The sequence below is a fragment of the Paramormyrops kingsleyae genome, chromosome 12 (genome assembly GCF_048594095.1).
Source record: "Paramormyrops kingsleyae isolate MSU_618 chromosome 12, PKINGS_0.4, whole genome shotgun sequence".
Classification (NCBI taxonomy): Eukaryota; Metazoa; Chordata; class Actinopteri; order Osteoglossiformes; family Mormyridae; genus Paramormyrops; species Paramormyrops kingsleyae.
The window spans coordinates 31,486,150-31,501,984 of NC_132808.1; the positions used below are offsets into that span (position 1 = coordinate 31,486,150).

At 42.0% G+C, this 15,835-nt stretch overlaps 2 protein-coding genes across 3 annotated transcripts; both read right to left on the reverse strand.

The window, feature by feature from the left end:
• Nucleotides 1-376: 376 nt before the first annotated feature.
• On the reverse strand, nucleotides 377-5,271 carry clp1 (cleavage factor polyribonucleotide kinase subunit 1). 2 transcript variants are annotated; one of them, XM_023793231.2, is made up of 6 exons: nucleotides 5,159-5,271; nucleotides 3,402-3,685; nucleotides 3,201-3,308; nucleotides 2,847-2,966; nucleotides 2,375-2,512; nucleotides 377-1,719 (listed from the first exon to the last, which is right to left on the reverse strand). In XM_023793231.2, the coding sequence occupies exons 2-6, from the start codon at nucleotides 3,675-3,677 to the stop codon at nucleotides 1,012-1,014; spliced, it is 1,350 nt and encodes a 449-aa protein (XP_023648999.1). In that variant the 5' UTR covers nucleotides 3,678-3,685; nucleotides 5,159-5,271; the 3' UTR covers nucleotides 377-1,011. The 2 variants fall into 2 exon arrangements, with proteins under 2 accessions (XP_023648999.1, XP_023648998.1); XM_023793230.2 differs by lacking the exon at nucleotides 5,159-5,271 and adding an exon at nucleotides 4,052-4,270.
• On the reverse strand, nucleotides 5,258-8,221 carry selenoh (selenoprotein H). The gene is made up of 5 exons (XM_023793234.1): nucleotides 8,140-8,221; nucleotides 7,388-7,508; nucleotides 6,894-7,036; nucleotides 5,678-5,801; nucleotides 5,258-5,504 (listed from the first exon to the last, which is right to left on the reverse strand). The coding sequence occupies exons 1-4, from the start codon at nucleotides 8,213-8,215 to the stop codon at nucleotides 5,695-5,697; spliced, it is 447 nt and encodes a 148-aa protein (XP_023649002.1). The 5' UTR covers nucleotides 8,216-8,221; the 3' UTR covers nucleotides 5,258-5,504; nucleotides 5,678-5,694.
• Nucleotides 8,222-15,835: the final 7,614 nt, after the last annotated feature.

Sequence of the window (15,835 nt, forward strand, 5' to 3'; positions counted from 1 at the left end):
ACAAAAGATTTTTTTTAAATCACTTCTTTAAAGATACCAGGTTGCTTGTAGATGTTATAATGTAATAACAGATTAAGTATATTGTTTAAATTCCACTACCAGTTAGTGATAAGTAACGTTTCTACATATGGAAGGCTCGGTGTTTGAGTAAACAAATGATGTATGATGAAAATGTCACCATCTCTACAGCTTCCCTATAATGACAGGAACACATGCAAAACCACAAATATTCGCTGCATCTTGTACAATAAATGCCCTTTGACAGAATACAGGCGAAGTCTTTGGCTCCTTCTGCTGGTATATTGGGAAAACTACACTAAGACCCTGCATTACAATGGACTCAAATGCGTTCCATTCAAAATTTCTATCTCAAAAGCAGTTTTTCAATCAATTTATTTTCTTAAGAAAAACAAACCAAACAGACATCTGTATTTGTAAGTTGGTCATTTAACTATTTTATATAAAACTTTTACATAGCTAATTTTCCACTGCAGCATTTATATCCGACAAACTGGAAGATCAGATTCCTGTATGCAGTGAACCACCTGACTTACAGCTTGTCATACGCCTGCACTAACTGAAGTTGATAGGGGAAAACTCACTGGTGTTTCTGCATCAATGGAAAAATATTTCACAAACCTCTAACCAGTAAGATGCAGATACATTAGAAACAAAATGGATTGTGTTCTTGGTGTTTTACCTGAACCAGCACGAGGACTTCTGTAAAAATCCAATTAGTATATATTAGTGAAACACAACTTTGTATTCAAATAATAAAAGCATCTACAAAGCACAAAAAAAAAATCAGGTTAAAATATTTTTGTCAAAAAAATCCCAATATAAAACCTGAAGTGGATTAGAAAAGGAACATATTTCAGAGAATATGAGTCATCTAAACACCAGACCCAGAATTTGAACGCATAAGTGACTGGGTTAGGTGAATGAAAAGTATATCCTTCTGCATAATTAAAAATGTGGCTCTTCCCCCTTTCCGCTGATCCTCCGTTGGGTTCACTTGAGGTCAATAAACCGGATGTCCATGATGAGCAGCGTGTGTCTGGGCAGAGGCCGCGGGGCCGGTGACAGCACCGTCATCACCTGGGCCTGGGTGTCCACGGCTGTCACCACGATGAAGCCACACACAGGGCTCTCCAACACCCCCCTCCTCGGGCCCGATGTCCCCCCCGCGCCTGCTTCCGCCTCGTCCTCCATGCAGCTCACGCTCAGCACGTGGTGCGTCAAGTCCCTCCCCGGCGTCACGGGGACCAGCTTCAGCTGCGTGTCGTCCTGAGACATCCCCAGGGGCAGGCAGGAATCCGGGATGGAGGGGGCGCCGATCTTGTAGATGCGCACATCCGAGAAGCGCACGTCAAAGGCGTGGGGGTAGAAGGAGACTCCGCGGAACCCGTAGAAGTACTCGCGGATCTTCTCGTCTCGTGCCTCCCGCCGGCAGTCCTTGGAGCGCTCCACCACCCCGCCCGACTTAGGCAGCAGGACCACCTTGACAAAATGTGGCAGGTCGCGCTTCAGCTCATTGTAGAGCCTCTCCTGGTCCAGCACCAGCACCACGTCCACCTCGAACGCCGAGGCGCAGTGGACCAGGGCCTGGTAGCCCGAGCCCTTGACCCAGCCGCAGGTATTGATGATGCAGCCGCCCACGCTGGCCTTCCGGTTCACTTCACAGCGCTGGGAGAAAACCTCCGCCAGGCTGGAGGTCAGCTGGAGGCACAGGGAGACAACCCTGAGTACAACACACTCCATCAACTGCAAAACAGCCATAGGGACCAGAATGGACTCCAGCCAACCTACAACTGATATTTAAATTTAAAGTGAAGCAGTTCTTATCCTACAGTATCAATGTGTGTCAATCATTTAAAAAGTGTATCCTTATCACATCACTACAAACAAAAAAGAGCAACATTTCTGGTCATGTTCACTAAAAAAAAAATAATGAAAAAGCAATCATATTTTAAGTATTAAAAAGTGTATTACATTTTGTAGTAATCCGTGGTAAATGTTTTTCAAAGATGGAAATCATGTAATTTATAGACGTTAATTTATAGAAGTAAGTTAAATGCAATTAAATTTGCTTCCTAAATTTTCAAATGAAATTTAAATTCGGCAGTTTTAGATTCTAATTTAACAACATAAATACAATGATTAATTCTGTTAATGAACTGAGTTAAACAATAACACACAAGCAGACTGCCTATGCTGAATTTTCCCTCCTGCTACTTTGCTGACTGTGCATGCGGCTGAATTGTGGCTGCATGCACGACGGTCCAATAAAACCACAGAATGCATGTTCATACGCATGAATGCATGCGTTTGCTGCTCATTGTGGTGGTGAGGCAGCGATTCGGTCGCCTTCCACCTTGTTGTAGAGCTTGATGTTAGTTCCCGGTGTGGTGGATCCGAAGTGGAACACCAATGGGGCCTGTACAGAGAAGCCCTCTTCCACATCAGCCGGCCGCTCGATGCACAGGGCCGACACCGTGCCGGGGACAGACACCTGGAACGGCAGGAAGGACGTTTAAGGCTCTACTGTCTAAATCTTATGCAACATATCTTTGGGAAAAACAATGGCAAGCAGGAAAAGGTGCACCCCTCATACGCTGAGGTCCATTACATTAGTAATACACTCATAAAGAGGTTAAAGGCACCAGACTCACAGCGTTCCAGACACCTGGAACGGCAGGAAGGACGTTTAAGGCTCTACTGTCTAAATCTTATGCAACATATCTTTGGGGAAAACAATGGCAAGCAGGAAAAGGTGCACCCCTCATACGCTGAGGTCCATTACATTAGTAATACACTCATAAAGAGGTTAAAGGCACCAGACTCACAGCGCTCTGCCCCACGTCCAGCTCCACCAGGGTGGGGCGCCGGCCCAACCGCACGGCGTAACTCAGCAGCAGTCGGCACACTGTGGATTTCCCCACGTCTGTGGGACCTACCACCATCACCTATGGATGAGAGCACTACAGCTCACCAAGACAGGACTGTAAAGAGGGCTTGTCCCCATGTACTGTATAACCTGATTATTTACCAATAGCTTTATCACTCTAAGTAAAGTAAACAGCTTTTTCTGCGAGCCTCATATGCAGTCTGGCGAAACAAAACACTGGGCCGACGATCCACAGTATGCAAACAGACAAGGTAAGCAAACCACACCCAGATACACATACATCCAGACTAACCCGAGGCCCTCTCTCATTGTCCCTCTCAGCTTGTTGCCTCATCTGCTCCAGTGCAGCATGGGTGTTCAAGTACAGAAGCATGGGGGTGTCCTTGGAAACATAGGCCACCTGGATGGGAAATCACAGACAGGTGGTTTAAAAATACAGATGTTAATTCAATAATCACAAGAAATTGCAAGAAGACTAACCAACATGTCATACCTCAGTTTTTCCTGTCAGTGACACGCTGCAGCCCTGCCAGGTGAACACGGCGATTTTCGATCCAGGCCCAAACGTGTACTTCTTGTTCCGATTTAACTCTGAGCCGAAGACCTCGGCCAATCCTGACAGCAGCTCCAGCTGGACCTTCTCTCCAGCCTCCACCTCGAAGCGTAGCTCTGTCTCTTTCTCCAGTTCGAATCGCACGCCACCTCCGCCCGAACCGCTTGAGGTCCCGACTCCTTCCTCACCCGACTTCTCGGAACCTTCCGTCGTCATGACTACAGCTATAATACAAAAGTTTTTTAAAAAACGGTGCGTCTACGAGAAAGATTAGCTGCACGTGGAACAACGTGAACTAATGGGACGTTACACAAAGTCTAAGCATCCTAAAAAGACAAGCACATAATAAAAACAGAGCTACTGCCCATATCATTTGTACAATAACTATCCATTGTAAACAAACTGAACTTTTGCTACTCTGTAATGAAATTCCACCGGTTAACTGTTCGGGAACAATAAAACACAAAAAAAATACCCCCCACCCCCAAAAAAAAAAAAAACAAGAGAAGAAAACGCTTAAACACAATCAAACTACATGATAGTATCTTTATTTGTTCGGTCAATAAAAGTACAAGACAAGTTATTCTTACTTTAATGAAAACCCGTGCTCGCGACACAGCCGGAACACGACGGGGCCCTATGCTGCACCTACGTCCGTCTCAGAATGATGACGTCACATATATCTAAACCAATAGTCGAAAACTTCGATTACGAACGCTCAGATCTAAACATTTTTGGGATTCCAGACAAGCATACGGTTAAATACTTGGGTATCTTTCTTGGTAAAGATCAGACTTCCAGGACATCGAATCATTTCACCCATACAATTACTTCCATGATAAAAAGATTTAATTTGTGGCTTGGAGGCACCTTTCAGCTATTGGCAGAACACTATTATACGCATATACGTATTATACGTAAAATATACGTAAGGTCGTATAGGTTCCCCAAAGTACCGTTAATCGGTAATAAAAAATCCCTCTCCTAAGTTAACAAACCACACATCTCGCATAAATCCTTTATCAACTAACACTTATTTTTTTCAAAATTCCATATACATTACCATTTTGAAAGCATTTTGCTGTCATATTTAGATACTTAAAGGTTTAGTAAAAGCCCTAAAGGCACAAAAAGCATGTTTGGCGTCTTTTTTTTCCTCTCCATTGTTCCCTATCGAGCTACGTCAAAGTTTTATTCTCCTAAACACTTTGTAAAATGTTTCAAGCACCAGATTTATTTTTCTAAGTGAATTGTTGCAAATCCGAAAACAAAACATTAAAGCCACCCTATTATTTCCAGATGGTTTACAAAAGCTAACTATAAATCATATCAAAATTGAATGACACTTTGGCACAGAACACATCCCTGGTCCAAATTACACCTGGACGCTAAAGCAGAGGTTCCAACCCATTTTCCCCCAGGGACCAAATTCCATCAGCAACACAAAGCCAAGGTCTAGGGGGGGAAAATGTCCACTGAGGGGAGGTAATCAATTGCGTAATCTGGATTCAATTGTGTTTCGTTCCGGATGCAGACCAGAGTCCGGCAGATGGTTACCCCTGCTTTAAACTAAGACGATTTTTGAACTGTTGGATTTTACACCAGAGGAACTGTATTTGAACGATTATGTAAACATTCTCATTTATCTTTTTTAGCCGTTTAGCTTTTTTTCCCCTCCATACATCTGTGTCACATACCTTTCTGATAGTCACAGGCACTATCAAGGGGAAAGGGTCCATTTAAGTAGGAGACATTCTAAAATGACGGCAACTGTTAAAGAATAAAAAAAAAAACAATTTTATAAACAGAATTCCTTTATTTTCCATTGACAAAAGCACACATTTTTGGCATTTATTCCAAAAAAAAAAATGAAAGCACATCACTATGACATGTTAATTACATATAACATATGGAACTAATGACTCCACCATCAAGGTCCAATACATGAGCAGCAAGATCCTCAAAGGAATAACTGGGCAACGTCCCATTCGTTAGTCCTCATCATAATGCAGCCAATGACAAGGCACCTCAGGAGATGACTGGCTGTAAGGAGTAACATCAAAACAGCATGATTATGAATACAAAGCACAAAGCTTGAGATTATCTACAATGACAAGAGTTAACTTTATACAACTTGTAAGAAAGAGCGAAACAACTCCTCAAGAGTTTATGGAAGTTTTCACATCCAAGTGATAATTGGCTTAGGATGATTTTACCGTCTGTTCACTATGCTTTACTGACTCTTCAGTGCCTCCTCCAGAGCAGATACCACCACTGCAGGATCAGGGAATTTGAGTTTGCGAGGGGGACCTTTCTTCAATCCCGACCAAAGACACACTTCTGTGAAAGGAAAAATGGGAACAGCATAGCCGATTAGATGCATCATGCTCATCTTTTTGGTTCAGTCTTTTCACATGCCCTTTGTTAGAAACAAATCTGCACATTTGAAGCTTAATTTTTACTGAGATGAACCCTTACAAACTTACACAGGAATTTCCGGATTTATTCCAGAAGCAGCATGTGACTTAGATGTATCCAAAGACATATTCAAATGTCTACGAGGAGGTTTCATATGGTGATTTATTACATTCAGAATTCCAATTTTTAAACTTGTGTTTTCATGATTTTAAATTAAATGCTTCCAAACTAAGCAGACCATCACATATCAAAACATTTTCAGATTATCTCGAAACACCATATTAGCAGGGTTCCCGCTGCCGCTCGTCACTCTCGCCATTGACGAAAACGGAACCCATGGTGACGAAGAAAAACGGCATCAAATCGTCACTCTGGCGAATTCAATTTTCAAATGACGAATTTTGAATTTTTGAAAAGTCGAATTTCATTTTTTCCCAATTTTCAACCGTAGCACACGTAGGGCATAATCAAAACTGGCCCGGCGCCCCGGACACACGAACGTCAATCATCCATGTCAAATGAGCATGGGCCGTTTTAAAAGTAGCAAATGTTATCGATCAGTGTGGGGACATTCTAAAACGCTTAATGTGAAAATGCTTAATGTGGTTTAATGTACCAAGACAGCCACCAAAAATCACTATATTTCTCACACATATATCTGGTCATAAACACTTTCACCTGACAAGAAATCTAAACCGAAATGCTAAGAATAAGGACTTTATACTACGTTAAGCGGTTTCCCCTCTATTGACGCCCATTATAAGGAATAGGTTTAATGATTAATTTATTAAGAAGCGGCGAGAGAGTGACTAAAAAAAACGGATGCTGAAAAAAAGTGAAGAATTTGATTAGTAGAAGCAAAAATACAAAGAAAAGTGAAGAATTGAAATCAAACTCCAGGGGGAACCCTGTATTAGGCAAGCCACCTTTTCATGAAAGTAGTTCTGTGACCCACAGATGGCTGGATTATTCCAGCTGACCCCACCTCCCCATGATCTCCCACCTGCCACTCACCTTCACCCTTGACAAAGAGAGTGACCTCAAAGCTGTTGCGTCTGGGCTTCTGGGGGTTAAGCTGCACCTTCAAGTCGGAGAAGGCTTCCGTGAGGGCAGCCCTCACCCCCTCCGCATGACGCCCGTACACGCGTCAGCTTTTACTGCATCAGATGTATCAGGTATAAGGACCACAATTAGCGACACGGTGCGCTATCCATATCGTAGCAACTGCTATTAATCAACAGTAAGGTGCTTATTTCACTTTTACATTTTGAGCATTTGCACTGCTGTGCATTTTACAGCAGGAAATTCAGATCAAGTACCTCTTTTAATAGGTAGGACAGCCACACACTTTTGGGTGATGGGCCAGATAGCAGAAAGTCTATCAAGAATCTCGATGGTAGATAATGCACAAGTACTTAAGAGTTAGTAAGAAGTGACAGAGGCGGTGGTTTAAGGAGAGTAAGATGTGTTAAGGAGAAAACCAAGAGTGCTTTTGCAAAACAACTGACCAGTGCTCAATGACAATCCTCTGGCCCTCCTCTTCCACCTGGTTTTCCTCCTCATTCACTTTCTTCTTTTTAACGTCTTCTCCCGCTCCCTCAGGAGAAGCCTTTCGCTTCTGCCTAGCAGCTGTGGACAAAATGAGACCTGGCAAAAAAATTCAGCAGGACCGCAGCAGCCGAGGCTTCGACATGAACCCAGTGCGGCATAAACGGTAGCCGAGAAGCAGGCTGATACTGCGCTAAACTGGGAATAAGATGGCAGTGTACTGCGTGCATGTTTACGTATGTTTAACTCCTGAAAGAGAAGCCCGCGTTTAGCTTTGCACATTGACTGAGCACCTTACTTGTGCACTGACTTAAAAATTCTGACCACCTTCAAGTAAATTCGTATGTAAATCTATGGCAGTTCCCACATTGATACTTAAATGGTGATAGACTAATCCTCGTTCGTCAGAGCATAATGAAATTTATCTTATTCCACAAACTTTCAACACACATCTCGAGCACCCATCTCTCGCTCAACCCAATCTGACGGGAACCCACCTGATTGCCTATAACCCTTATTATACACAGTACTATTTTGCTTTAATAATGAATGAATCGTACAACTAATATAAATAGCATAATACCTTAAAAATACTTATTCCTTATCTGATTGCAACTTAAATCAAACGACTTCTTAAGTAGGCATAATTATACGTACAAATTGTTAATGTGTTTGATTTAACCATTCTTATCTAACTAGTAAGCAAATTCACCTGCTTTGGAACGCGACGCCATATTCAGTCTCATATACACAACGCGCTCGCGCGCTCCTCCGACCGGAAACGGCATGTTCCATTACCGTAAAAAAGGGGGGTGATAGATCGATCCATTTGACTTTCCCCAAAACCCCAACATTCGGAAAACTATATAAATGTGGATACTATAATGCAGCAATTAAAAGTTTTTAAGTTGAACTTTAAATTAATTGGTTCTGGAGATCATCCCGAAGTACTTATCTTTTGATTTTGATTAGTCTTTAAATTATGAGTAAAATAATGGTCCATAGCACTACGTGCTTTGGACCCTTAATAACCATGTGATTTATCCAAAGCCCACTAGCCGACTTAAGACTAGTTGTCATATGACTTTTCCATGTAGAATACCTGCCTCCGAACAGTATACCACAAAGAATACTTATACACATCTCGGGAACTCAAGGCTTCTTCATGAGATCTCATGTGGAAAGCTGGTATGCAACTAAAAGCTTTTCTGCCCTTAATGAAGTAAAAAAGGAAAGAAAAATAGGAACATTCTTTCATGTACTAATGGACAGACTACTTTAGTCCCCCATCCTCAGACGTCTGCTTTAGGTTTAGCAAACCACTTAAATAACTTGCTGATGTCCAATATTACGTTTTTTTTTTTAAATTTCATTCTCTTGTTGTTTACAAGGATTATGCCTATTCATACAAGATGGTATCTATCATGCCATGTTTATGTTGAAGGATGGATGAAAGAGCAAGCAAGTGCCAGGTGGAGCCTAATCCATCCCTGGGAAAGGCAAATGTATTTAGCAGAATTAGACTGGAAATCAGTGCATTTCCGATAAAACGTGTGAGACTAAAAATAGAGAATATACAGTCGATCAGCTTGTCTCTATCAGCGAGCAACACTTGACAATACTTTGCAGCTAACAAACACGCAAATATTCCCGAACATGATGGTTTTAGAGCAGGTACTTTTTAAAAGTTTCAGATTTCAGAAAGGAGGTCTCCAAGACGAACGCATTATAAGCGTTAAATTTAATAGCAGAGAGGGGCTATTACAACTCGAAATGGCTATTTGGATAGGTCATTTTGAGTAGTAAATGTCATCTCTTAACAGTAATGAAGCTGTTTCCGTCTTGGGATTTAGAATTGGAGTATTAAGTTTGACAAATCTGTTAATAAATTGAGGATCTCTAGATCACCAGTATTAATTTCCCAAAGTGCTGTAAGACTGCACCACAAAAAAACTGCAGCTTTATTAAGTCATCAGTTGCTGTTTTTTTGCAGTGGCTGTATAAGAGGGTACTGTTTTTAAACCACAGATGAGAAAATCCACAGATCTCTCATTTCTATGCCTGGGTGATAACATTCAGTCAGAGAATAATGTTGATTGTGTTTCTGAAGTTGAAGATCATAACAATCCATTGCTTAACATTGGTGCCGTTTCAATGAGTAGCTAAATTCAACACTCACACAGTGAACAAGATTTCAATTAATTGGAAAACTCAGTTGTCATTTTCTTTAGGATTAATGTGACTGAGTTGTGAATTTTTAAACTTAAATGTTACGATAGTGAGCCATAGTTCTGAAAAACTAATTTTGTACTGACTTTTGTAGACAAACCACTGGTTTTCCTTAAGTTGTAGGTGGTCGGTCTGTCTTCAGCCTACCGTTAGGATGCATGGTTTTGTAGAAATGAGTAACATCATTGATGTAAGAGATCAAATTTAAATACAAGATCAGAGAAAACAACCGGTGGCCTGAACCCTCCTTGTATTAATTTCATGAAAATGCAGAGCTGGAAAAAAACCAGAGATAACAATGTTTTACTGGAAACGATCTTTGTGAGCCAGACCAAAATAAATCTCAGGAAAAAAGCTGCTGGAAATTAAAAAGCTTCATAAAAAGATTTCTGATAGGTTTTATGGTTTCATGATTATGAAAAACAACTGTGACACTAAATGCATTAAAGATGTGATGTTACGAAGAATATGGAACATGGAGTCCTTCTAGATGTAGATGCTCATCGCTGCTTGTTTGTGTGAGAAATTTTTGAATTTCAAGAGTGAAACATATTTTAAAGGTTGAGGAAAAGTTGTACTCTGGCATCTAGATTTTAGTATTGATAAGATGTGAAGGATGGTATTGAGAAGTTTGTGTCATTAAGGAGACATCCATCCAACTTCTACCCACTGATCCAGGTCAGGGTCACCAGGAGTCTATCTCAGGCAGCATAGGGCACAAGGCTGGGGCACACACTGGATGGGACACACACTGGATGGGGCACACACTGGATGGGACACACACTGGATGGGGCACACACTGGATGGGGCACACACTGGATGGGGCACACACTGGATGGGACACACACTGGATGGGGCACACACTGGATGGGGCACACACTGGATGGGACACACACTGGATGGGGCACACACTGGATGGGACACACACTGGATGGGACACACACTGGATGGGACACACACTGGATGGGGCACACACTGGATGGGACACACACTGGATGGGGCACACACTGGATGGGACACACACTGGATGGGACACACACTGGATGGGGCAATGGTCCATCACAGGGTGCAAACACACTCACACACTCTGGGTAATTTCCACAATGATTAGCCTAACAGCTTCATGTATAGGAGCTAGCATGAAGGAAAGTCATGATTCTACAGAGTATGTATTAACTGCGGTTGCAGATTCTCCTGCCACAGTACATTGAAATGGACCAACACTGGGGCCAGAAGAAAAGGAAGGATCTTACAAACACCTTGGAGTGTGGAAATATGATGCTGGATTGTAATAATGTGATTGTTGTTCCTGGCAAATCTTCTGCAATACCTTAAAGTAACTCACAGACGCAACCAGTTAGAGGCTGAACTTCAACTTAGAGCATGTTGTTCTTCATTACCTAGGATTCTAGATTAATGAAATTGTATACAATTGCTTTTTTTAATATTGATACCAGATTATTTTCCAGTTTTTGTTAAATGTGTCCACTAGGAGGCAATAAAGCACTTCAGTCTTTCAGTCTCACTGCCGTCTCTAAGAATTTTTAATTTTTATTTAAATGCACCTAGATTCTGTGGCTGGTTTTATGCAAACACAATGGACGGTCGTCATATTAGATGAATAGACTGAGATTGGTATGGTGGGGATTAAACACTGATGGGAAGATTTTTTAAAATAAAGATTGTCACATCAGGTCTCATTACCATTATTTCAGCATGTAAAAAATACCCAGCCTGACACCCAGAATGCTAAACACTTACATGGAGAGTTGGTGCTTCAGAGACACCAAGCCTAACAGCATGATTTTGGCTTGCAGAAGGACACCCTCGCAACATGGGGAGAGCATGGGAGGTTTCTGTCCCACGCACAGCAGGGTTTAGGATTCAAGCCCCCATCAACAGAGCTGTGAGGCACCAATACTAACCACTGAGCTACTGTGTCACCCAATATGCAGTGCTATTTAAAAAGAAAAACTATTCTTTAGCTATACAAAATGCTGGTAAATATAACAAGAAATTGGAAAGTGCAGTTTTTATCATCTGTACAGGTCCATCTATCTGCATATGTGTCCTCAAATCCCTTAACAATCTCCCCATGCCTGCTTCCCCAACCATCACACCATAACATCTCACCATATCTTCTCTCCATAAACTCCTCAAACACCTCCCCCGTCCTCTCCTCAGACCATCTCCTAAAATACAACTTCTTGCTTCTTCTTGAAACTTTAATGTGCTGTGAGCTCACAAACTATAAGGGCAAACGCATAAATAGCTGTGATTGCAACTCCAGCCTTAGTCGGCAAGCAGTAATGGGGTGGGGGGGGGGGGGGGGGAGTGAACACCAGGGTATCTGTTCTATATTAATGTATAGAAGTCGTAAAGGGATGGTGTGTGGCTTATTGGATCAGAGTTCTGTGTCTTTCATTGGAAGGTTATTGGTTCAAATCCCTGGGTCAGCAGAGTGATTTCACTTGCAACAGTGTCTGCTTTATTCATCTTCCATAGTCCTACACAATGTTGGTTCCAGAAAATATCTAAGAAACAAAGTAAGGAACAGCTCAGGATGGTGTTGTGTAGCACAGGCACATTCACACCTACAGACAACTTAGCTCTGATAAATAAAATATAAAAATGTATACAGGCCAAAGTGCTTGGTAACTAAGACGTATTTATACAAACAGGCTCTGGATTATGAGTCAGATTAACTCCTGCTTGAAAAGGAGTTATCAGTCTTTAGGAATGGACAGTAAGCACTATGTGGGGAGATGACACTGAATGGAAAAAATAAAGACTTTGACGCAGGAATGAGGCAGAAACACGTATCTTCTGACATCAGGAACAGCACTGTTTTATATTTAGATTATTATCATTATTTTTGCTACCAAATACTGGCAGCAAAAATAGACAAGAAAGAAACACAAACAGCATGTAGGAAGAAAGAACCTAAAACCATAATCATGTATCAAGCCATAACTTAATCATAGTGATTAGAAGACTAAAGAGATCGCAATCTAAGCAGAGCCAGGACATGGGCAGGAAGAGAAGGGGGGAAGGATTTGTTAGGAGAAGGACAGGAAGGAAAGAATGAGAGCAGCTTAAAGATGGTAAATAGTGCAGTGCTGACATCTAGGGTATAAGATGAGAACAGATGGAGAGAAACAAACTTTCTAATTCTACATTTGTCCAGTCTACTAATTTTTGAATAATTTCTGGATAAAAGGTGAATACAAAACGCTTAGTTAGCTGTTTTAAGTGTGGGCAGTGTCTGGCTCTGTGTGTTACGAGTCCGTGTGGTCGGCAGAGTTCGCATATCAGTGTAACCGTAAAAACTGCAAGAAGGGCGTCAAATAAATGGCGGATCCTGTGCTCTTATCTCAGGCTGTGCTCTCAGAAGCGATATGAACAAAACCAGAGCATTTCTATGTGCCTGTAATCATATGTTCATGGGTGTCATAATGATTCAGTGTCACCACACTTCATTAGGGTTGGGGTGCAGGTTCTCCCCGTGTTGCTGAAGTTTCCATACGTTAATCTAACTGAATCTCCCATAGTGTGTGAGTGTGTGTGCTTGCTAATGTACTGGCATCCCATTTAATGTGTGTAACCCAGCCTTGGGTACTGTGCTCCTGGGATAGGTGCCAGGTCTACCACAGCTTGAACCATAGGGAGCTGGTGCAGGTTGACCTCTGAGGTGACCTCTTAATCAGCCAATAGCAATGGGTCCCCGGGACTGGAGTTAAGAACCACTGTCTTATTATTGGCTGGAGTTAAGAACCACTGTCTTATTATTGGCTGATTGGGAGGTCATGCCAAAAACTCACGCCCACACTGGGTCTCCATGGAGCAGGTCCCCCCCCCCCCCCTGCTATATCAGATAAGTGGTCAAGGATAGATGGGCGTTAAATTAAGGCATACAGCAAAACACTTGGTAGCTGATGTCTTAGGAGGAAAATTCGAAAGACTGCAACCCACACGAGCCATTTTCATTCCAATCACTCACACAATGCAGGCCTTTGATCTCATGCTTCCTCTCTGCTCCTACATTCTGCCAATTTGTATTAATAAACCCTGAATATGTCCACTGGTCACCAGTTATGGACAGCTGAGCTCTTCCTCCACCCGCAAGCCCTCCCCCCGCCCCCCCACTTACCTCACGCGGGTGACGCAGCATCAGGAGAGGGCCCCGCGTGAGGGGGAAGGCAGTTTGTCCTTCCCTTTCTCAGCTATATTTAGATCATGGAACGTATGAAAGTGGGCAGAGTAACGGCAGTCGACGTAATGACAGCTGATAAAGATGCAGTTTGTTACTGTATCATCTGCTACAAGTAGATTCAGTTCTATATTAGAGATGCTTAAGAAATTTCAAATATTGAATTTTGAGTTGATCCTCTTTGCATCAAATGTCTGTAGTAGGGTTAATATGGAGCATATACTGTAAGCGTTTACAGGAGGTTGATGTATGACAATCAACTGAAGTTGTATTTCATGTTAATAGATAGTAAATCACACTCTTTGGCCAGTTTATTAGGTACATCTCTTTGCTAATGCTAACAGCCAACCGCGGGGCTGCAACTGAATATATACAGTGTGCCAGAAGGTCAGAGGTTCGGTTACGATTGACTAAGCGTTCAAACAGCTATGATGTGTGATCTGTGTGATTTTGAAGGTGCTATGATTGTTGGTGACATACATGCAGGTTCTAAAATCCCAGAAACATCCCCCTTTCTGGGATTTCCACACAACACAGTATCTAGAGTTTGCAGAGAATGGGGTGGCATGCAACAGACATCCAGTCAAGAACACCTTGTTTAAGAATTCAGAGGAGAATGGCCAGACTTGTTAAAGCAAATGTCTCATATCAGACTGTATTGGCATACATTATGGACATATTTCTTTAACACCTGAGAATATTGCAGACAACATATCAAATGTACTCAAAAAACTATTCCTCCAAATACCAAAACTTATTTTTTTTAAAAACAGAGGGAGACCAGCCTTTTTCTGTTAATGTACTTCAACTTTACTAAATACATATTAGATAAAATGATTCTGTTCATATCTAACCATCTAAAACAATATTTTAATTACTTTTCATTACTTTTACTGTACATTGTAACACAAGTAATACTGTGTATGTAACACATAAAACATTGATTTGATTTGATTTGATTTGATTTGATTTGATTTGATTTGATTTGATTTGATTCGATTCGATTTGATTTTAAAGTCCTTCCTGCGGTAACTGATCATGAACTGGGTCCAGACAGCTTGTCCTGACAACAGATTGACACGATCTATCATATTTCACAGTGTCTGCATCACGCTGCTTTCAACAGCTGGATCATCAGACCATGTTTACTCTCCCTTGGCGGTGTGAAGCTGCTGTTTGGCACTGCATACAATTGCATCTGTAAGCACTTTCACAGACATTTGCAGAAGTGGCTGGTTAGTGCTGCAACTTCACCAGGGCTGCTGGTTAAAATGCTGCCCCTTTGCTGTTTTGCATGGGTTTGCACTTACAGTCTGAAGACAAGCACATAGGTGAATTACCGTCCCAAAGTAAATGAGTGCCCTGCCAGGGTGTCCAGGGTGTCCCCTGGGTGTCCCCTGTCTTTTTGAATCTGCTGCAAGGGCAGTGTTTCTCATCCCGGTCCTCATGGACTCCTAGTCCATGTTTTTGCTCCCTCCCAGCTCACTGCCGGACGCGCTGGACAGTCTGGGGGTCTCTGTGGACCGGTTTGAGAAACACAAGCCTGGATTAGCATTTTGAGAACCTGGTTGGATGGATTATCATTTAATTTAAAAACCTTTCTCAGGTGGAGTGTCCTGGTGGTGCAGTGGTTGGCACTGTTGCCTCAGACCTCTGGGAGCTGGATTCATGTCTCCGCTGATGGCTCCATCTGTGTGGAGTTTGCATGTTCTCCCTGTGGGGTTTCCTCTGGGTTTTCCTCTAGAGCAGGGGTCATCAACTATATTTGTCAGAGGGCCAGAGTTTTACCAGACAGTCTCCTTGGGGGCCGGACCCCCAAGAAGAAAATCAAATAAAAATCTAATTTTGGCTTAGCATTATCTTTAATGTTTATACATTTTCCATTTCATAGCCTAAATATAGTCATAAATGGTGGTTATTCTGACAAGAGACTCAGTTGTTGTTATTTTTAGTTGCTTTAATAGTGTGG